General features: G+C 43.8%; 1 protein-coding gene across 1 annotated transcript; it reads right to left on the bottom strand.

Annotated features, from left to right (window-relative positions):
* Positions 1 to 6866: 6866 nt before the first annotated feature.
* Positions 6867 to 13109, bottom strand: LOC147335827 (uncharacterized). The gene is made up of 7 exons (XM_086282534.1): positions 12920 to 13109; positions 9472 to 11500; positions 8948 to 9177; positions 8661 to 8884; positions 7831 to 7895; positions 7592 to 7740; positions 6867 to 7498 (listed from the first exon to the last, which is right to left on the bottom strand). The coding sequence occupies exons 1-7, from the start codon at positions 13107 to 13109 to the stop codon at positions 7281 to 7283; spliced, it is 3105 nt and encodes a 1034-aa protein (XP_086138660.1). The 3' UTR covers positions 6867 to 7280.
* Positions 13110 to 21739: the final 8630 nt, after the last annotated feature.

The following is a 21739-nucleotide window of genomic DNA, read 5'->3' as shown; positions in this document are numbered from 1 at the left end:
ACACAATTTGCACACAACAATCGCCCCCTTTATGCACTTTAACATACTTAGATTCAACATAAGACATAACCCCCTTACGACAACATATCATCACTAAACTATAAATTTCCTATCCAAATCTGCACTCCTCTTCTCTGCCATGCTTCCTCTCCTGAAAGCCTCAGTCACACACACAGGAAGCTCCTTCGTCACCACTCTCTCCAGCTAATTTGCATACTGAGTCATATATCAAGAAGTTGCCGTAACAAAAGAAACATATGTTTAAACATTACCAACTTATTGAATTATTTTATTTCTTTCCACAGTGATCACTGGTTTTGATCACTCAGTACCAGGGCACTCCTAAGTCACTCTTTTAAAAACTACTTTAATCACTTTTTCTTTTTTCATAACTCACTCCCTTTGTCATATAGCTTCTTTGAGTTATTCCTCACCTTCAAACTCAAATGTATTTTATTAAACATTCACACCATTCTATCACTCATACAAATAGCAAGCTGTTCTTCATTGCGTATGTTTGTGTTCTTAGCCAGGTTTAATCAATGTCTATGCATTAATCTGCACGAGCTTGTCCTTGTAAGGTTAATGCATTTTCTGCTTGTGTATGTGAATTTGCATATGTTGCTTTTGCAGTGTTTCAGACTCCAGCACAATTCTCCGCTTAAGCAGTCAGTTTTCTTTCCCAAATTTGCTAACCCAAATTTTAAGTTCCCACCTTATTAACAGCATTCCTGGTCCTCAGCCACAAGTTAGGGCCCACTTGTCAGGTTTATGGAGACATGGCGCTGTGAACAATTCAACCAGAAACTTGCCTTAACATATCCAGTCATGTTGACCTATAACTTTCTTCCGACCGCTGCACGTGGAGAATTGATCCAGGTCTGTCAAGCTATAAAATTTTAAGCCAAAATCTGGCCTGTTTTCTCCCAATTATGCTACTCTACTGGTTTTGGCGCCGTACTCAAAATTCCAGGTTGAGAGAAGTCCACCTTTATTTATCTGTAACCTGTATTGACACACTAAAACATACAATTAATATCCTTTTCATTTCTTTTCTCAAAACCTCCATTCGCTTTATCTGCCTAGAGTTTAACTCATCTCTCTCCTTCTATGGGCATGCAAACTTCCTGTCACACACACCATTTCCTGTTACACACACACAGCACTCAGAGCAATATTTTCGGTTTCTCTTTCCTATTTTACAACCTAATCAAACTGTTTAGTTTTACTAAGTCTTGATCTAAAAACAATGGACCCTTATTTCACGCACACACACTTTTAAATATACTAAATTCTTTGCATTTGTCAGCATTCATCACAGCCTTCAACGTGCTCACTTTCAATCCTGCAAGACGCGGAGATGGACATCTCCTTCACCTAACATAAAACTAAATTACCATATCAACATACAATTACTGCAATTCAAATTGAAATACACCGTTTGTTTTAATAAAGTCAAAGAGTAAGTGGGTGTACCAAGTGTATGTACTTATGTGTTTTTGAACTGAAAGAAAAAGAAACTCAAACTCTTATAACATCACTCATGCATCTCTTAAATTAAAAACACTTTCAAACTATAAAACATCCTACTTTGCATCACCAAAAAATACCTCTCACACCTTTATTTATCATTCAAAACCTTCTACTCACCGCATTCACACACTTAAACTGTGACCAGAGTTGAGGAATATACTCAAAACACGCTTTCCTAAGAGTATTTTAGACATGCTTGTCATAGTCAGAAAGAGCAAGTCAACAAAAACAAAGAAGAAAAAGATTGAAACCTCTATTAATTCTCACAGCACACACAAGAAATTGAAAAAATAAAACACACCAGCAACTATTGCTGGAGAGAAGTTACTACTGAAAGTAATATGTTAATCTTAAATATATACAGTGCACTCAATATATTTATATATCTACATTCAAACTCAGTCAATTACTATACATCCACTACGGCAACTCAAAACTTTATTTATAGCATTCTAATGAACATAAATGGCATCTTAAACACACACTCAACAATGTATGCAGCAGTATTTGTAAAACCAACTGTGGTTTAAACAGTTCACTACTTACTCATTTGCATTTTCACACTCACACACACACCGTCTAAAAATAGCAGCAAGCAGTCAGTGCATTGCTGACTCGACACACAGCCTCCTCTCACACCAAAGTCTCTTATTTTATATTACAAAGACGTCTTATAATTACAACTGCACAGATTTTAGGCCTTTTAACACCTACCGAATTTCGATAAATTTAACATAACAGTCCAACCGATAAACTCCCTGAGTTTTTTGCGACCAATTAACCAGTCTCGGTCCCGGACCGTGGCCCGATTTCTATTTCCTAAATAAATTTATAAGCGTTAACCAACCCAAACTTTGCCTGAAGCTCTATTTTTGGCATTACACAGCCAAGGCTTTCCCCGAAGTTTTAAGTTAAGGTTTCTACTGTCCAAACACTGCACCCCGTCGTCCCGGACGACAAACTGGGAGATACCAGTGGCTATTTTGAACCAAGGTCCCAAGTCATTGGCAGGTGCCACCTGGGATAACCTCACGCCGGAGGACCCTTTCCCACGTCTGGAAAAGGGAGGGGGTTCCCACCCCTGAACTTGGTGCAGTCCTAGGAGCCCCGCTCCCGTCCTAAAAACTTTAATTACTTTGAAAACACCCCATAAAATCACACCAGCAATTCTATTGATGTCCAAGCCCGGCTTTATATTCAATTGAGACTTTACTGTCACAAACACTTCACCAATTACCTATTAAACTAAATCCACTCAGCAGTCCAGCTGCATTAAATCCTTCCGCGGTCCAACCGAATTCAATCATTTTCAGCAGTCCAACTGCTTTAAGTCCTCAGTACTGTCATGAGATTCTCATCAAAATCAAAGCAGACATTTACCGGCAACTTTTACTGAATAGACATTTAATTTTGTCATCCAATTCAGCACACTTTGGATAAAATCAACAGGCCTGTGCCTACCTCTTTTTTAAAGGCGCCTGTCCCCTCAGTTTGGTTGCCGGGTCACACCTGCCTGTCTGACCACAACGGACCACCGAATTTCACCGTCTACGCCTCCAATTCTCTCCCTCCTCATCCACCGGATGAAGCCCCCAAATGTTAAGGTTCACATAATTGAGGAAGAAGAGTACAAACAACCATTGGTCCAGAAGATCTTGGTCAAACAATTGATTTTAATGAATACACGCGTGGGAAGACCACTCTGTACGCAGACAGGGATTAATCTTCGACTTAATCAAAGCATACACAGATTTTTATAGCATCAGGGTTTGAATTAATGACGCTCCTTCATACGTCACAGACATAATATATACATACGTCAAATCAAAACCACAATGACTTTTAACACAGTTTAAAAGAACGTTGTCTTCGTCTTCATGGCAGGTACATCCTGTCACTGCCGGATGCTCGCTTGTCATCTTGACACCTCAGCAGCAGTTCTGCGACAAACTCCTCTTTTGCAACCCCAAGCAAAACATGATTAAACTTCCACCTATAAATGATTCGCTCTAACTGAGTGTGTGTGTGTGTCTATGTCGTCCTCAAATGCTCTCTCAATTCACCCGTTGCACTTCTGACCTTTTACCAGACCAGAGGCTCATCCTTATGTGTAATAACCTAACTGCAACTATGTTGAATAAATGTTTTAATCAAGAACCTCTACTAAGAGCTTAATAAAAGAATATAAAAGTGTAACAGACAATTTGAATAAACTAGTAATTCAAATAGCCTCGTCTAACCTGCTCCTCAGAATAACTTTCGGTTTCAGTTCTGCAAACTCTCTGCAACTTCCTGTCAACTGCAACTTAGTCTTTCTGAAAGACACACACTGTTTAAACCTCTGAATACAATATCAATGCTGCAGATTATATTATTAATGCAATGGTAATAATTGATGATTATTTAACAATAGCAGTAAAATAATTTCCCTGCTCCACACTTGAAAAGAACTCATAAATATACGGGCAGAAAAAGAATGACCATACAATTTTTTTTAATGGTATGCTACAAACAGTGTTGGATAAGTTACTTTAAAAAAGTAATTAATTACTAATTACTTAATCAATATTGTATTTAAAATACTTATCTAATTACTGTGTCTGAAAAATAACTTAATTACTCAATAAGTAATTTAACTAAATACTTCCCTATAAACCTTGAGTGGACAAACAATAGAAATTAAACTCTTTAAATAATAAATAATTTTAAAAAAAAAACATACGAGTCAACATAAAATAGTTTAGACTTTTAGCTTTCTGAATCATCTTTATTACATTCTATAAAAAAACATCCATCTATCCATCCATCCATCCATCTTCATCCGCTTTATCCGAGGCCGGGTCGCGGGGGCAGCAGCCTAAGCAGAGAAGCCCAGACCTCCCTCTCCCCAGCCACCTCCTCCAGCTTATCTGGGGAAACACCAAGGCGTTCCCAGGCCAACCGAGAGATATAATCTCTCCAGCGTGTCCTGGGTCTGCCCCGGGGCCTCCTCCCGGTGGGACATGCCCAGAACACCTCACCCAGGAGACGTCCAGGAGGCATCCTTGTCAGATGCCCGAACCACCTCAGCTGGCTCCTTTTGATGTGGAGCAGCAGAGGCTCTACTCTGAGCCCCTCCCGGATGGCCGAACTTCTCACTCTATCTCTAAGGGAGAGGCCAGCCACCCTTCGGAGGAAGCTCATTTCCACCGCTTGTATCCACAATCTCGTTCTTTCGGTCACTACCCACAGCTCGTGGCCATAGGTGAGGGTAGGGACGTAGATCGACTGGTAAATTGAGAGCTTCGCTTTTACACTCAGCTCCCTCTTCACCACGACGGACCGGTGCAGTGTCCGCATCACTGCAGCCGCAGCAACAATCTCCCATTCTCCCATCACTCGCGAACAAGACCCCGAGATACTTGAACTCCTCCACTTGGGGCAGGAACTCATCCCCGACCCGGAGTGGGCACTCCACCCTTTCCCGGCTGAGAACCATGGCCTCAGATTTGGAGGTGCTGATCCTCATTCCCGCTGCTTCACACTCGGCTGCGAACCATTCCAGTGCGAGCTGGAGGCCTTCACCCGATGAAGCCAACAGAACCACATCATCCACGAAAAGCAGAGATGAGATTCTGAGGCCACCAAAGCGAAAGCCCCCCGCCACTTGGCTGCGCCTAGAAATCCTGTCCATAAAAATTATGAACAGAACCGGTGACAAAGGGCAGCCCTGGCGGAGCCCATCACCCACCGGGAATGAGTCCGACTTATTGCCAGCAATGCGAACCAAGCTCTTGTAACGGTTGTATAGGGATCGAATGGCCTGTAGCAATGGGCCAGACACTCCATACTCCCGCAGCACCTCCTACAGGACACCCCGAGGGACACAGTTGAATGCCTTCTCCAAGTCCACAAAACACATGTAGACTGGTTGGGCAAACTCCCACGCACCCTCAAGTTTCCTTGAGAGGATAAAAAGCTGGTCCAGTGTTCCGCGACCAGCATTGTTCCTCCTGTATCCGAGGTTCAACTAGCAGACGAACTCTCCTTTCCAGCACCCTGGCATAGACTTTCCCAGGGAGGCTGAGGAGTGTGATCCTCCTGTAGTTGGAACACACCCTCCGGTCTCCTTTCTTAAAGATGGGGACCACCACCCCGGTCTGCCAGTCCAGGGGTACTGACCCTGATCTCCACGCAACATTGTAGAGGCGTGTCAACCAGGACAGCCCTACAACATCCAGAGCCTTCAGGAACTCGGGGTGGACCTCATCAACACCAGGGGCTCTGCCACCAAGGAGTTGTTTAACTGCCTCAGTGACCTTGCCCCCTGAAATTGGCGGGTCATTCCCCATCATCCCCAGACTCTGCTTCCTCCTCGGAAGACGTGTCAGTGGGATTAAGGAGGTCCTCGAAGTATTCCTTCCACCGCCTGACAATTTTCTCAGTCGACGTCAGCAGCGCTCCGCCAGCACTATACACAGTGCAGGTAGAGCACCGCTTTCCCCTCCTGAGACGCCTGACGGTTTGCCAGAATCTCTTCGAGGCAGTCCGAAAGTCTTGTCCCTTTTGCCAGTCTTGGCAGCCGGGGATCAGTCCGCCAGGGCCTCCGCTCCTGGCCGCCACCCGGCACACAATGCACCCGACCCCTATGGCGCCTCCTGCAGGTGGTGGGCCTGCGGGAGGATGGGCCCATGTCTCCTCTTCGGGCAGTCCCCATGGACTAAGGCCCGGCCACCAGACGCTCGCCCTCGGGTACCCTCCCCAGGCCTGGCTCCAGGGCGAGGCCGCGGTAACCCTATCCCGGGCAGGGTAAACTGTTCCCTCGATGTTCTCTTCATAAGGGTCTTCTGAATCACTCTTTGCCTGGTCCCTCACCCTGGTCCTGGGTGAGGGATCTAAATTGTATACCTTTAGGTTATTTCAACCTTATCTTTACCTACTCAAACAGCAAAACATCACAGGAGACAGTGTAAATTTCTTATACATTCTATATTCTGGTTATTGTGACTTTCTTACAGAAAATGTAAAAATTAAAATACACTTCACAGAATAAAAATATAAATATATATCTTTTTATAAACATACAATTCATATAAATAAGAAAAGTGCCAGTGCTTTTTATTTGGGGGGGGGGACCACACGTAGACCCACTCTTTACACTTTATTATAAATTTTTTGTGATATATATACTGTGTATGCTCTATATGAAGGGAAACCTGAGACCTTTAATTTACAAGCATTTAAAAAGTATAAGAAGAGCTGTTGCAGATAATTTTGTTACAAAGTCAAGAAGTTGTTTCTATATATATTTAATGTTTAGTCTTTTTCTATATAAAAGAGGAACAGTTAACAGACATGTAGGCAGAGACACACTTAAAAGCAAGAGGGTCTTTGTAGGGTCTTTACCCTAACTTAACAATTTAAAGCACCTCGAGGTGACTTTTAGTGTGGTTTGGTGCCATATAAATAAACTTGAATTTAATTAAACTGAGCAGCATAAACTTCTAAGCCTCTAAGATAAAGCACCCATTTTGTTTTATCTTTTGCCTTTGTGTTGTTAGTTCAATTTTTCTATTCATGATTCAATTAACCGCATGCATAAAAGAAGTCTGTGTCATTCTTTTCACTACAGCGCCATTCCCACCAAGAAATATTTTCATATTGAAAAAAATAGCAATTCTACTCGTTCCGATGTGTCCAATAAATAAAGAGCTGCAGTGAAAGAGATCATCTGCTGCTTGTCTTTCAAATGAAAACCAGCACAGATGCTATTGCTGGCTTAATAGAAGCCATAACAGCAGCACCAGGGGGAAAACAGTGCTGGAATTAATCTTGTGGCATACTCCACTTGAAGCTGTAGTTGCAGTAGATGTAGTAGTTGTTGCAGTAGTTGTAGATGTTGTTACAATAGTTTTAGTAGTTGATGTAGTAGTTGTTGCACTAGGTGTAGTTGTTGGAACAACAGTTGTAGTAGTTGATGCAGCAGCTGTGGTAGAAAAAATGTACAAAACATTTTTAACCAAGTCACTCTAAAACATTTGAGACTTTTTGATCAAACATAACGGCTATGATTACTGACCTGTGTCATTGACAAGGATGGAATCCCTTTCAATGTCAAAGCCTGTAACGTTTGAGGCTGTACTGTTCAAAACATTTCTAATCTCAGCTTTGTTTGGAACAGATGTGTTTACAAACCGAAGTTCCATCGTGTTGATGACTGATCCTTGCCTGTAAATGCAGAGACAAAAATTATAGATTGGAATATTTAGGGCTTTAGGTGAGTGCTCTTAACATTATATGTCAAAATACTGAAATCACCTGAAGCTCACAACATTCAAGAAGACAAAAGAAGAAGGGAACGCCAATCTGTAAGGAGGTTCAATCTGCAGACACAAAGGAGAATTTTCTTAAAATTCAAGCTCAAAACCATCCTGCTCCAGGGATAACTCACTAACTAAAAAAACTGGGTAAAACTGGGAAAACTTTCACAGATTTTAAATTGATGCAGTTTAATTACTTTATGCAATTTTATCATAAGTATATTATCCATCTTCTAGTGAGAGAAATGTAGTGCTTTTTGTCTTGAATATGTCCTGTAAAGTCAGGTTCAATGTATGAGTTGGAGATGAGAAAGACAGTAGACAAGTGAAAGAAAGAGAGTCTTTATCTGTATTTGTTAAAGTGAAAAGGTTTGTTCAAATATGAAGTGAGAACCAACATCTTAAGAGCTTTTCTCCTTTGAGAGAAAAATAAACATCCAGCAATAATACTGACGTAAAGTGCTTTGCCACAAGTACAAAAGACTGCAGATCAATAGCTCAAAAGCACATGTGTAAATCTTGGGACAAAGTGTTCCAAAGTTTTTAACAGTGAAAGTAAATCTCCATAAGTTGATTCTGTTCATCTGGACGTAGCGTTTTGGATGACTGATGAAACGTTTCTGCCACAAAACGCTTCATCCAGATGAAGAGAATCAACCTTTGGCGATTTACTTACCTGGATGATTGAGCATGCATCAAAGTGCAAGCAAAGATTCTATAGTTGACTTATTCCTGCTGTAATTCAGTGAAATTCTGAGCATTTAGTACTTTAATAGCTGTTCTTTAGACACACCGTTCATGCTACTTTCCACAAAGTAAAACACTTACCTGTGCCTTTATGGATGCAGCTCGCGTTTTAAAAGCTTCAGATAATGAATTCAACAAGTCTGTTGTAAAATTGCTTTGAATGGATCTGAATTCAACAAATATGGGGGTGGTGAAGGTCGGGGCTGAGGTGGAGGTCGGGGCTGAGGTGGTGGTGGAAGCCGTAGTTGTGGCTGGGGCTGTGGTGGTGGTGGTGGTTGAAGCCGTCGTTTTTGTGGTGGTGGCACCTGTGATTGTGGTGGGGGATGTGGTAGTGGTGGTTGAAGCTGTCGTTGTTGTGGTGGTGGCACCTGTGATTGTGGTGGGGGCTGTGGTGGTGGTGGTGGTGGTTGAAGCCGTCGTTCTTGTGGTGGTGGCAGCTGTGATTGTAGTAGCAGCTGTGGTGGTGGTGGCAGCCGTTGCTATTGTGGTCGCTGGGGCTGTGTTGGTAGTGGCTGTCGTCATTGTAGTGGCTGGGGACGTGGTGGTGGTGGCAGCCGTCGTTGTTGTAGTGACTGGGGATGTGGTGGTGGTGGCTGATGTGGTGGTGGCAGCCGTTGTTGTAGTGGCTGGGCAGCCACCAACACAGATGATTGTGGTGGCTGCTGTGGTGGTGGCAACCGTTGTCGTTGTTGCGGCTGCTGTTGTTGTTGTAGTTGCTGGGGCTGTGATGGTGGTGGCAGCCGTTGTTGTTGTAGTGGTTGGAGCTGTGGTGGTGGTGGCGGCCGTCGTTGTTGTAGTGGCTGGGACGGCTGTGGTGGTGGCAGCCGTCGTTGTTGTAGTTGCTGGGGTGGTGGTGGTGGTGACAGCCGTCGTTGTTGTAGTGTCTGGGGATGTGGTGGTTGTTGCTGCCGTCGTTGTTGTAGTGGCTGGGGCTGTGGTGGTTGTGGCTGCCATTGTTGTTGAAGTGGCCTGGGTTTCGGTGGTAGTTGCTTCCGTCGTTGTTGTAGTGTCTGGGGCTGTGGTGGCTGTGGCTGCTGTGGTGGTGGCTGCAGCCGTCGTTGTAGTGGCTGGGCAGCCACCAACACAGATGATTGTGGTGGCTGCTGTGGTGGTGGCAACCGTCGTCGTTGTTGCGGCTGCTGTTGTTGTTGTAGTTGCTGGGGCTGTGATGGTGGTGGCAGCCGTTGTTGTTGTAGTGGTTGGAGCTGTGGTGGTGGTGGCGGCCGTCGTTGTTGTAGTGGCTGGGACGGCTGTGGTGGTGGCAGCCGTCGTTGTTGTAGTTGCTGGGGTGGTGGTGGTGGTGACAGCCGTCGTTGTTGTAGTGTCTGGGGATGTGGTGGTTGTGGCTGCCATTGTTGTTGAAGTGGCCTGGGTTTCGGTGGTAGTTGCTTCCGTCGTTGTTGTAGTGTCTGGGGCTGTGGTGGCTGTGGCTGCTGTGGTGGTGGCTGCAGCCGTCGTTGTTGTAGTGTCTGGGGCTGTGGTGGTTGTGGCTGCAGTGGTGGTGGTGGCAGCCGTTGTTGTTGTAGTGGCTGGGGCTTCTTTGGTGGTGGTTGTGGCATCCGTCGCTGTTGTAGTGGGTGGGGCTGTGGTGGTTGTGTCATCCGTCATTGTTGTAGTTTCTGGGGCTGTGGTGGTAGTGGCTGCAGTGGTGGTTGTGGCAGCCATCGTTGTTGTAGTGTCTGGGGCTGTGGTGGTTGTGGCTGCCGTCTTTGTTGTAGTGGCTGGGGCTGTGGTGGTTGTGGCTGCAGTGGTGGTGGTTGCAGCCATCGTTGTTGTAGTGTCTGGGGCTGTGGTGGTATTGGCTGCAGTGGTGGTGGTGGCAGCCATCGTTGTTGTAGTCGCTGGGGCTGTGGTGGTTGTGGCTGCAGTGGTGGTGGTGGCAGCCGTTCTTGTTGTAGTGGCTGGGGCTTCTTTGGTGGTGGTTGTGGCATCCGTCGCTGTTGTAGTGGGTGGGGCTGTGGTGGTTGTGTCATCCGTCATTGTTGTAGTTTCTGGGGCTGTGGTGATAGTGGCTGCAGTGGTGGTAGTTGCTTCCGTCGTTGTTGTAGTGTCTGGGGCTGTGGTGGCTGTGGCTGCTGTGGTGGTGGCTGCAGCCGTCGTTGTTGTAGTGTCTGGGGCTGTGGTGGTTGTGGCTGCAGTGGTGGTGGTGGCAGCCGTTGTTGTTGTAGTGGCTGGGGCTTCTTTGGTGGTGGTTGTGGCATCCGTCGCTGTTGTAGTGGGTGGGGCTGCGGTGGTTGTGTCATCCGTCGTTGTTGTAGTTTCTGGGGCTGTGGTGGTAGTGGCTGCAGTGGTGGCAGCCATTGTTGTTGTAGTGTCTGGGGCTGTGGTGGTTGTGGCTGCCGTCGTTGTAGTGGCTGGGGCTGTGGTGGTAGTTGCTTCTGTCGTTGTTGTAGTGTCTGGGGCTGTGGTGGTTGTGGCTGCTATGATGGTGGTGGCAGCCGTCGTTGTTGTAGTGTCTGGGGCTGTGGTGGTAGTGGTTGCAGTGGTGGTGGTGGCAGCCATCAGTGTTGTTGTTTCTGGGGCTGTGGTGGTTGTGGCTGCAGTGGTGGCAGCCATTGTTGTTGTAGTGTCTGGGGCTGTGGTGGTTGTGGCAGCCATTGTTGTTTTAGTGTCTGGGGCTGTGGTGGTAGTTGCTTCCGTCGTTGTTGTAGTATCTGTGGCTGTGGTGGTTGTGGCTGCTGTGGTGGTTGTGGCAGCCGTCGTTGTTGTCGTGTCTGGCACTGTGGTGGTAGTGGCTGCAGTGGTGGTGGTGGCAGCCATCGTTGTTGTAGTGTCTGCGGCTGTGGTGGTTGTGGCTACTGTGGTGGTAGTGGCTGGGGCTGAGGTGGTAGTTGCTTCCGTCGTTGTTGTAGTGTCTGGGGCTGTGGTGGTTGTGGCTGCAGTGGTGGTGGTGGCAGCCGTCGTTGTTGTAGTGGCTGGGGCTTCTTTGGTGGTGGTTGTGGCATCCGTCGCTGTTGTAGTGGCTGGGGCTGTGGTGGTAGTGGCTGGGGCTGTGGTGGTAGTTGCTTCCGTCGTTGTTGTAGTGTCTGGGGCTGTGGTGGTTGTGGCTGCTGTGGTGGTGGTGGCAGCCGTCGTTGTTGTAGTGTCTGGGGCTGTGGTGGTTGTGGCTGCAGTGGTGCTGGTGGCAGCCGTCGTTGTTGTAGTGGCTGGGGCTTCTTTGGTGGTGGTTGTGGCATCCGTCGCTGCTGTAGTGGCTGGGGCTGTGGTGGTTGTGGCTGCAGTGGTGGTGGTTGCAGCCATCGTTGTTGTAGTGTCTGGGGCTGTGGTGGTGGTGGCATCCGTCACTGTTGTAGTGGCTGGGGCTGTGGTGGTTGTGGCTGCAGTGGTTGTGGTGGCAGCCATCGTTGTTGTAGTGTCTGCGGCTGTGGTGGTAGTGGCTGCAGTGGTCGTGGTGGCAGCCATCGTTGTTGTAGTGTCTGGGCCTGTGGTGGTTGTGGATGCAGTGGTGGCAGCCGTTGTTGTTGTAGTGTCTGGGGCTGTGGTGGTTGTGGCTGCCGTCTTTGTTGTAGTGGCTGGGGCTGTGGTGGTAGTTGCTTCCGTCGTTGTTGTAGTGTCTGGGCCTGTGGTGGTTGTGGATGCAGTGGTGGCAGCCATTGTTGTTGTAGTGTCTGGGGCTGTGGTGGTTGTGGCTGCCATCGTTGTAGTGGCTGGGGCTGTGGTGGTAGTTGCTTCCGTCGTTGTTGTAGTGTCTGGGGCTGTGGTGGTTGTGGCCGCTGTGGTGGTGGTGGCAGCCGTCGTTGTTGTAGTGGCTGAGGTTGTGGTGGTTGAGGCTGCTGTGGTGGTGGTGGCAGCCGTTGTTGTTGTAGTGTCTGGGGCTGTGGTGGTTGTGGCTGCAGTGGTGGTGGTGGCAGCTGTCGTTGTTGTAGTGCCTGGGGCTGTGGTGGTAGTGGTTGCAGTGGTGGTGGTGGCAGCCATCGTTGTTGTAGTGCCTGGGGCTGTGGTGGTTGTGGCTGCAGTGGTGGTTGTGGCATCCGTCGCTGTTGTAGTGGGTGGGCCTGTGGTGGTTGTGGCTGCAGTGTTGGTGGTGGCAGCCATTGTTGTTGTAGTGTCTGGGGCTGTGGTGGTTGTGGCTGCCGTTGTTGTAGTGGGTGGGGCTGTGGTGGTTGTGGCATCCGTCGCTGTTGTAGTGGGTGGGGCTGTGGTGGTTGTGGCTGCAGTTGTGGTGGTGGCAGCCATCGTTGTTGTAGTGGCTGGGGCTGTGGTGGTTGTGGCATCCGTCGCTGTTGTAGTGGGTGGGGCTGTGGTGGTTGTGGCTGCCACCGTTGTTGTAGTTTCTGGGGCTGTTGTGGTAGTGGTGGCAGTGGTGGTGGTGGCTGCCATCATTGTTGTAGTTTCTTGGCCTGTGGTGGTTGTGGCTGCAGTGGTGGTGGTGGCAGCTGTCGTTGTTGTAGTGGCTGGGGCTTCTTTGGTGGTGGTTGTGGCATCCGTCGCTGTTGTAGTGGGTGGGGCTGCGGTGGTTGTGGCATCCGTCGTTGTTGTAGTGTCTGGGGCTGTGGTGGTAGTGGTTGCAGTGGTGGTGGTGGCAGCCATCGTTGTTGTAGTGCCTGGGGCTGTGGTGGTTGTGGCTGCAGTGGTGGTTGTGGCATCCGTCGCTGTTGTAGTGGGTGGGCCTGTGGTGGTTGTGGCTGCAGTGGTGGTGGTGGCAGCCATTGTTGTTGTAGTGTCTGGGGCTTTGGTGGTTGTGGCTGCCGTTGTTGTAGTGGGTGGGGCTGTGGTGGTTGTGGCATCCGTCGCTGTTGTAGTGGGTGGGGCTGTGGTGGTTGTGGCTGCAGTTGTGGTGGTGGCAGCCATCGTTGTTGTAGTGGCTGGGGCTGTGGTGGTTGTGGCATCCGTCGCTGTTGTAGTGGGTGGGGCTGTGGTGGTTGTGGCTGCCACCGTTGTTGTAGTTTCTGGGGCTGTGGTGGTAGTGGTGGCAGTGGTGGTGGTGGCTGCCATCATTGTTGTAGTTTCTTGGCCTGTGGTGGTTGTGTCTGCAGTGGTTGTCGTGTCAGCCGTTGTTGTTGTAATGTCTGGGGCTGTGGTGGTTGTGGCTGCAGTGGTGGTTGTGGCATCTGTCGCTGTTGTAGTGGGTGGGGCTGTGGTGGTTGTGGCTGCCATAGTTGTTGTAGTTTCAGGGGCTGTGGTGGTAGTGGTTGCAGTGGTGGTGGTGGCAGCCATCGTTGTTGTAGTGTCTGGGGCTGTGGTGGTTGTGGCTGCAGTGGTGGTGGTGGCAGCCATCGTTGTTGTAGTGGCTGGGGCTGTGGTGGTTGTAGCATCCGTCGCTGTTGTAGTGGGTGGGGCTGTGGTGGTTGTGGCTGCCATTGTTGTTGTAGTTTCTGGGGCTTTGGTGGTAGTGGCTGCAGTGGTGGTGGTGGCAGCCATCGTTGTTGTAGTTTCTGGGGCTGTGGTGGTTGTGGCTGCAGTGGTGGTTGTGGCATCCGTTGCTGTTGTAGTGTCTGGGGCTGTGGTGGTTGTGGCATCCGTCGTTGTTGTAGTGGCTGGGGCTGTGTTGGTTGTGGCTGCAGTGGTGGTGGTGGTACCCATCGTTGTTGTAGTGGCTGGGGCTGTGGTGGTTGTGGCGTCCGTCGCTGTTGTAGTGGGTGGGGCTGTGGTGGTTGTTGCTGCCATTGTTGTTGTAGTTTCTGGGGCTTTGGTGGTAGTGGCTGCAGTGGTCGTGGTGGCAGCCATCGTTGTTGTAGTGGGTGGGGCTGTGGTGGTTGTGGCTGCAGTGGTGGTTGTGGCATCCGTCGCTGTTGTAGTGTCTGGGGCTTTGGTGGTTGTGGCTGCCATCGTTGTTGTAGTTTCTGGGGCTGTGGTGGTGGTGGCTGCAGTGGTGGTGGTGGCAGCCATCGTTGTTGTAGTGTCTGGGGCTGTGGTGGTTGTGACTGCAGTGGTGGTGGTGGCAGCCATCGTTTTTGTAGTGTCTGGGGCTGTGGTGGTTGTGGCATCCATCGCTGTGTTAGTGGTTGGGGCTGTGGTGGTTGTGGCATCCGTCTCTGTGGCTGGGCCTGTGGTTGTAGTTACGGCATTTACATGTAGTCATACAAATGTAAATTAACCTATTCTGAGTCACCATTCCCAAATCAGTCCGTAATATGTTTATGTCTTCCCAATTCAAATATCATGTCATGAATTCATTGCAACAGTTTACACAAGAAGTTTTAGTAATTCTTGTGTTTCATATAAACTGCCCACTCAAGTAATCTATGATACCCTGTAGAGCTAAATAATTTTTACAGTAGAACCAAGACTGCTGCTAAAGATGAGTGAATGCTGACCCAAAGCCAGCAGCCACACCCTGTCCTTCAACACGTAACAACAGCAGCCATGCGCATTCATGCTACAGCCTTCATATTTTCCTCCCATGTTTTTTCAGTAGAATTACTGTGGTAATTGTTTTGAAGTCTCTTTGTGTTGCTTTTTATTTTGTTTTATCATATTGGTTTTGTGTTTATACATAAATGATAAGAGAGTATACGTGTTCTCATTAGGATAAGGATTTGGTTGTTGTGTGGGAACATCGCCTATAGTTTTATATTTTATATTTTATAAATGTTATATTACAACGTGTTTTAAGTCAGTTTACTGAGAAGCGCAAAAGTAATGTCATGAGTAGTTCAATAAATACTTCCTCCTTGGAGTAATTAAGTTACATACTGCATTAAATACATTACATAATACATCAAGTATGCTTTTAAGTAAAATGTTCTGTGTAATATATGTAATGCATTACTCTTTTTTTCAGTCATTACGCAACACCAATACGGGCGGGAATTGATAAGAATTTTGCAATTATGATTCTATTATTATTATCACTTATCGATTCCTTATTCATTCCCTTTGGCTCCACTTCACGATCTGCAGACCATGTGGAGTGGAGAATAGTGTACCCAAACGCAGACAAAACGAAGCGTGGAAACAAACTTCATTTAACCTAGCCTAACCCAAACTGAAAAAGAGCTGTTTTATTTGATGCTGAGCAAACCAATAACAAACAGTAAATGTCAACTCTACTGAGGCAGCATGGAGCGGAGAGAATGTGGACCCAAATGCAGTTGATATCATATGGTTTCTCATCTACTAAAGAATCAAGAGGCGGTTTTTGCTGCTTTAGACAAACTAAGGCACAAGCTACTCATTTTAACTCCATTAGAGCTGGTAAAACTCCAAAAGCTGGTGGCTGTCCTTGACCCATGCAGATATTTTTTAACTTATTGGTACTGTTTCTTCAAAAAGCTCTGTAGTTGACAATTATTGCGCAGATTAATAATTACTTTCTTGAACTGTCTACTACAGGTTTGTGACTGAGCTTCTTGGAGGTGAGACATGTGTCTCATGTTCAGTGGTTCTACCTGCTTTCTGCCACCTGCATCACACCATCGAGGTCTCCTTTGATGACTTAAACTACATGGTGAAATTTAAGACTGCCCTCACAAAGGACCTGTCCCAATGTGTAGCTACACTCAACCATCAGTGGCTCAAGATAGCTACTGTCCTTGACCCATGCTTTAAAGATTTAAAGTGACTTGCAAGGGGAAGAGGTTTAGACCAGCCTTGAGGCCCTACTGCAGGAAACGTGTAAAGATGCCACCACAAAGGAGCCAGCAAAGGCAAAGAGCCTCCTCCTCTCTTCATTGTCTTCAGACTCTTATTCAGATGAGGAAGCCCTGTGTAACAGGGCCCTGAGTTTGTACAGAACAGAATCCACCATTAGCAAGAAAGACTGCCCGCTGCAGTGGTGGTCCAGTCGAGCATGGACCCACCCACAGCTGTCTGTCCTGGCCCACAAGTATTTGATTAGTCCTGCCTCTTCTGTCCCATGTGAGAGACTGTTCTCACTTGCAGGTCACATAGTAACAAAAAAGAGAGCTGCCTTGAGAAAATGTGAACACTCTAGTTTGTCTAAGTAACTGGCTGAAATAGATGGACAGTAAATAAGCATGGACGTACTGTGAGTCCAATGGGTTTGCTATGTTTTGCACTAAAATGTTCGATGATCACACTGTTTTAGCCTAATGTACAAAATAATTTTGGCTAAGGTTATTCAGAGTTTAAAGGTGAAGCTGTTCAAATACCCTTTTATGTTTCTGGCTTATTTTGTTTAAAAAGAAAAACTGCACTTTATGTTGACAGTTTTCATTATTATTTAAAGACAATACCATTTTGAAAACGTACTTAAACTACTTAAAATAGCACTTTATTTTTAAGTCTGCCCAATTTTGGCCAGGGATATTATTTTTGTTTCTCTGTTTTGCAGTTTAAATATTTTTCCCCCAAAATTAAAAGAGCTTGAGTTTACAATATTCATGTCCATGTCTTGATTCTTTCGCCCACTAAATCCCTTTTAAATAAAAAAAAAAACCATTTGCGCTTTGGGGCAAATTTTCTTTTGCGATTAAATGCGATTAATCATGGTTAATTAATTACAATAACTTCTATAAAGTAGAGTAAGATAAATATGGTACCCTAAATATTATTATTTACTCTCTGACAACATCATAATGTGAAGTCTGGTTAAACTTTCAAGGGTCATATCACATTGTGGCATAGATAGCTGGCCAAAATTCATTACTGCATGAAAGGTCTCACTTCTATCCACATTTTCATGGAAAGCAACCTTTACCTATTATTCCTTCTGTAACACTCTAAAATAATCTCTTAATATAATTATTTTTACACTGAATTATATTGTTTCTTAAAATTGTAAAATAATAATAAGAAATTAGTTAATTGATTACAGTAATTAACAGAGCCGAAATGGATTTTCTCGGCCTTGAAAATGTTACAAGGTTTTATTTTATAGCTTAATGTTATGAGGGCTCAAAAACATTGGACAAAAATAGGAAATTTCAGCTTAGTAATTACATTTTAAGTTGTGGTAACTCCAAATACTTTAAAAGTATGAAGGCAATATTTTGTACTGCTTCATTGAATATGATAAGGCTGTATCAAAGCTGATTATGAGGGGGCTTAGTGGGAACCTTTTAACCTTTTTCAGAAATTAGTGATTTTAAATGGAATGATCCATGTGTGCTGTGTTACTGCATACTGCATACTGAGTATGAGGGACACCACTCAAGAGAGAGAAGCTTTCTCTCTTGACTCTCACAGACAAGAGCGAAAGAGACAGACAGAGAAACTACACTGTTTTTTTTTTAAAGCAAAACTTTCAACAAGTATGCAAAATGTCCTCATCTCATCTATACCACACTCAAAGTTGTTACTAAACCCACTTTTTGTAGAATTTTTTTTTTTTTAAATGTAGAAATTTGGCTTCATCTTGCATCACTAAGTACAATTCACCTAGATTGTACACATTGAACTCAAGGTAATAAGTGCCTAACCATTAAAGTATTATAACAATCAGTGTTCTTACAGTCTACATATTGTCTGTAGCAATTATTTATGAGGGTATATATAGCTATGCTAAAGCAGTTCATTTATTTTGTATCAACAGTAAGTTTAGCATCACTTAACTTACCTATAAGAAGCAACAAAATTGATATCATCAGTCCAACGGCCATTGTTTAATCAGTTAAATCTGTAAAAGAAACATATGTCAAGGTCATGCGCACAGATTAATAAACCAAAAAAAAAAAAACCGAGTTAAAAACGCAGGATAACAGTATTTTACAAAAATACAAAAGGTTTTGATCATTAACTGTACTCATCATAACACTTCTCAATAAAAAAAATCTATGTATGACAATTTTAAAATAACATATGTAAAATAATTCATTAGAATTAGTTTAACAAGTTAGTGAAAAAATGAAAAGTCATATTCACAGTACATGAAATCTATTTTATTTTATATATTTTACTTACCAAAACTGAGATCAGATGAAAATGTATTAATTCTCTTTTTTAATCTCCTGTAGATTTTTAAAATTATTACGTTTTAACCAGTGCAGTTCACCTCTTTGCTCTGTTAAACCTTATGTTCACACCTCTTGTGGCCTTATATATTTCAGAAGAGTGAGGGCTAATGACGTATGTGAGAGATGATAGAAGAGTCTGTGACATATTGAGGAACAGCGTCACATCAAAGGATTCACAAGTTTGTCAAGTGATCAACCTGAAAGTATCTTGTCTCAGGATCACAGCCTCTCCCTTCTTTTTGTTAGTGACCTCACTGATAGTTACTCATAGACGTCAAGGCAGACAAACAAAAAATGAAATCCAGTAGAGCGAAAAGCAGTTGGAAGAAATGTAACATAATCAAAGTAAGCAGACACCTTTGTTTATTATAGAGTATGAGTTTTCAAAATGTTTTCACTGTACCTTGTAATGCGAAACTTTTTTTTTAAAATTAGAGATATTTGTCTTTGTCTCTACATATATACCACACTCATTTGCCCAAAAATTCTAATTTAACTCCTTTCTCATATTTTCAAACGACAGTTTTCTGGAAGAGTTAAAAAAAAAAAAGGATAAAGAAACAAAGAAACACGAACAAGACATTAAGAATATTGGTCCAGCTTAACAATTGTTTGTTATTTTTATGTATTTTATGCATTGCTACATCAACTCAATAAGCAGTTTACTTATTAAATCATTAAGTAGGCTAAAGGTTTAGTGCTATTGTCATTTAAAAAAAATCTACACATTCCACACTCAAAGAAACAAAAAGGCAGTGTTTTGTACAATAAAATAAATACCAAATTATTAGGTCTACCTTGTACCTTGACTGCCTTTTTTTTTAATGCATTGGCACATGGCTCACAATATCTCAAACTCTAACATGCACTATAAAAATTATATATATCTTCTAAAAGACTGCAAGTACTCCAGAACATCATTTGTCAGAGATAGGTTTTCGTATTCATGAATAAGCCATTGCTACTACAATGACACATTCATTCAAACTGGGGTGGAAGTGAAACCGTTTCTTACATACTCAGATAAAACCTACATGAGCCTACAGGAGCAGCTTGGTCATGGAAATCTTTGCCATGAAGCTCCTGGTGCATTTTTTGTGTTAATGTTTATGCAAAAGAAAGCTTGGAAATGTGGTTATTGAGTCAGCAGAGCATTTGTGACCTTGATGCATATGTCTCAGCAGTAAACAACCACTCTTAAATGATCTGTCACTGTCAATGTTCCTAAACACTTTAATTTTGCCATAACACCACTTACACTTGATCATGTAATATCTAGGACAGAAGAAATTTGACAAATTGACTTGAGATCAGTTGATCTGCAAAGATTGCAGCTGAGTCTGTTTGCATGACCTGCCGGAAATTACTTTGTTCTTGATTGGTGGCTTCAGTATGTTATGGAATCTGTTCCACTTTTGCCGACTGAGTTACTGAACCTCATTATGTGGGTTTGAATCAGCCAAGGAATATACAAATTATGGTGTCGCCAATCAAAGCTTGCATAAACTGCCTAACAATAAGGTTCAGGACTGATTTAATACCATAAACACTTGAGCAAACATAAAGAAAGGCCTTTTGTCTGGATAAAAGTAATCATCATCATTGAGATCTAGTATGTTATGTAACCAGATCTTTTCACATTTATTTTTAGAATCGAGCAGGTACATGTGCGTCACTTTCAATATTGTTTATAACAAGGTGGGGTTATTTCTTGTGAAACAGCTTCATGCCAGTGAACAATCACGTAGACAAATGGTATCTATCACATTGTTTTTACATTTCTAATCCACTCAGGTAAATTCTGACCCTTTAGTTTGTGATTTTAGTACATCTAACTTACACTGGTAGATGTGATGACATTTTGTACAAAGAAAAATGCAACTTAATTAGAAATATGGATACCTGTAATATAGCTACATGTAGCACTTGGTGCACTTTAATTAAATCCTCTCAAGTGCTGGAATGGAGAATATTTTAAGTCAAAGTGCAGCAAATCACAGAATATGAAAGAAAAAGAAATCTGCAGACAAGGATGCGTTTTACCATAAATGAAAAGTGTAAGTTTAAATCAGTTTAAATTAGTAATTAAACAGGTTATTTTTCAAATCAGGTGAACAAAACAAAGGCAACAAAGAGAACAAAATAATTATTGTAAAATCTTAAAAATATGAGGGAAATGTTATTGAGAAGTAACTATAAACATAAACATTCATTTACCCAACATTTGGGTAAATGAACAAATATTAATATGAATATTAATATTTTTTGTAGTAACAGAAACATAAATGCTTTAAAGGTCACGGTCTACGTCAGCTACATGCCATTGGTGCCACATTCGCAGACTATTTTTCAGAGCAGCTTCAGTAAAAGCTAAACTAATAGTGAAACAGGAAGCCTCCATCAGTACATATTTTTCTCAAATGAAAAATGCATGGGGAGTGTCCAGCACACCCACACATTTTCACCAAGTATATTTTGAAGGGGAACAAAGGGGAAAATGTCTTCACACCAAACTGTGATTGTTGGTGTGATTAGTATTTCAACAGACTGAAAGTCTGTTGACAGTCAGACAGTCATAGTCATACTCAGTAATCCTCATGCACTGAATTGAACTGCTGCAGAATTTCTCCAATCAAATATTAACATGTTAATAACTTTTCAATAAGGCAGCTTGAAATTGCTGACATGAAACAAAATGTTTGACATATACAAAACCAAACCTAATAAATTATTCTCAGAAGCTTACAGCTGCAATTTGTTTGAAGTTTGTTTGAAGTTTTTCCTTCTATCATTTAACAGAATCTTTTGAACCATTAGATGTAAAAATAGAATTGACACAAAAGAAACTGAACTGCCCAGACTACCAAGATTACTGAAGAGGAAGAAGACTAGGGGAATGTTTTGCTGCAACCATGGTGAAAAAACAAAAGCAAAAACATTTCACATACTTAGCCTTTCTCATTTAGACATAGTGAAACCCACACTTACACACAAACACTTGATCTGTGGTGCTTCAGCCATTAATCTTGTACAAACACAGACAGAACACTAACAAAAACATAAATGCTATAAAGTTCATTGTCTTTGTCACTGCACATTTGATTGATGTCTCATTGTCAGACTGTGTTCCAACGCTACAGATTATACAATAGGTTTATTAATCTGAGCTGTTTAATGTTGATGGACATCTATGACTTTCAACTTGTGACTAGGGCTGGGCCATATCATGCCGTTCACGGTAATACCGGTATAATGTTGGGCAATGATAAGAAAGTGAAATATCACGATAAAATATGGGTAAAA

Source organism: Aulonocara sp. 'chitande type north' Nkhata Bay, linkage group LG3 (genome assembly GCF_057382095.1).
Source record: "Aulonocara sp. 'chitande type north' Nkhata Bay isolate Kocher_YH1m ecotype deep benthic linkage group LG3, A_spYH_male_GT1.1, whole genome shotgun sequence".
In the NCBI taxonomy this organism is placed as follows: domain Eukaryota; kingdom Metazoa; phylum Chordata; class Actinopteri; order Cichliformes; family Cichlidae; genus Aulonocara; species Aulonocara sp. 'chitande type north' Nkhata Bay.
Note: the sequence above shows the minus strand (reverse complement) of the source record. Positions and strands in the feature narration are given on the sequence as shown.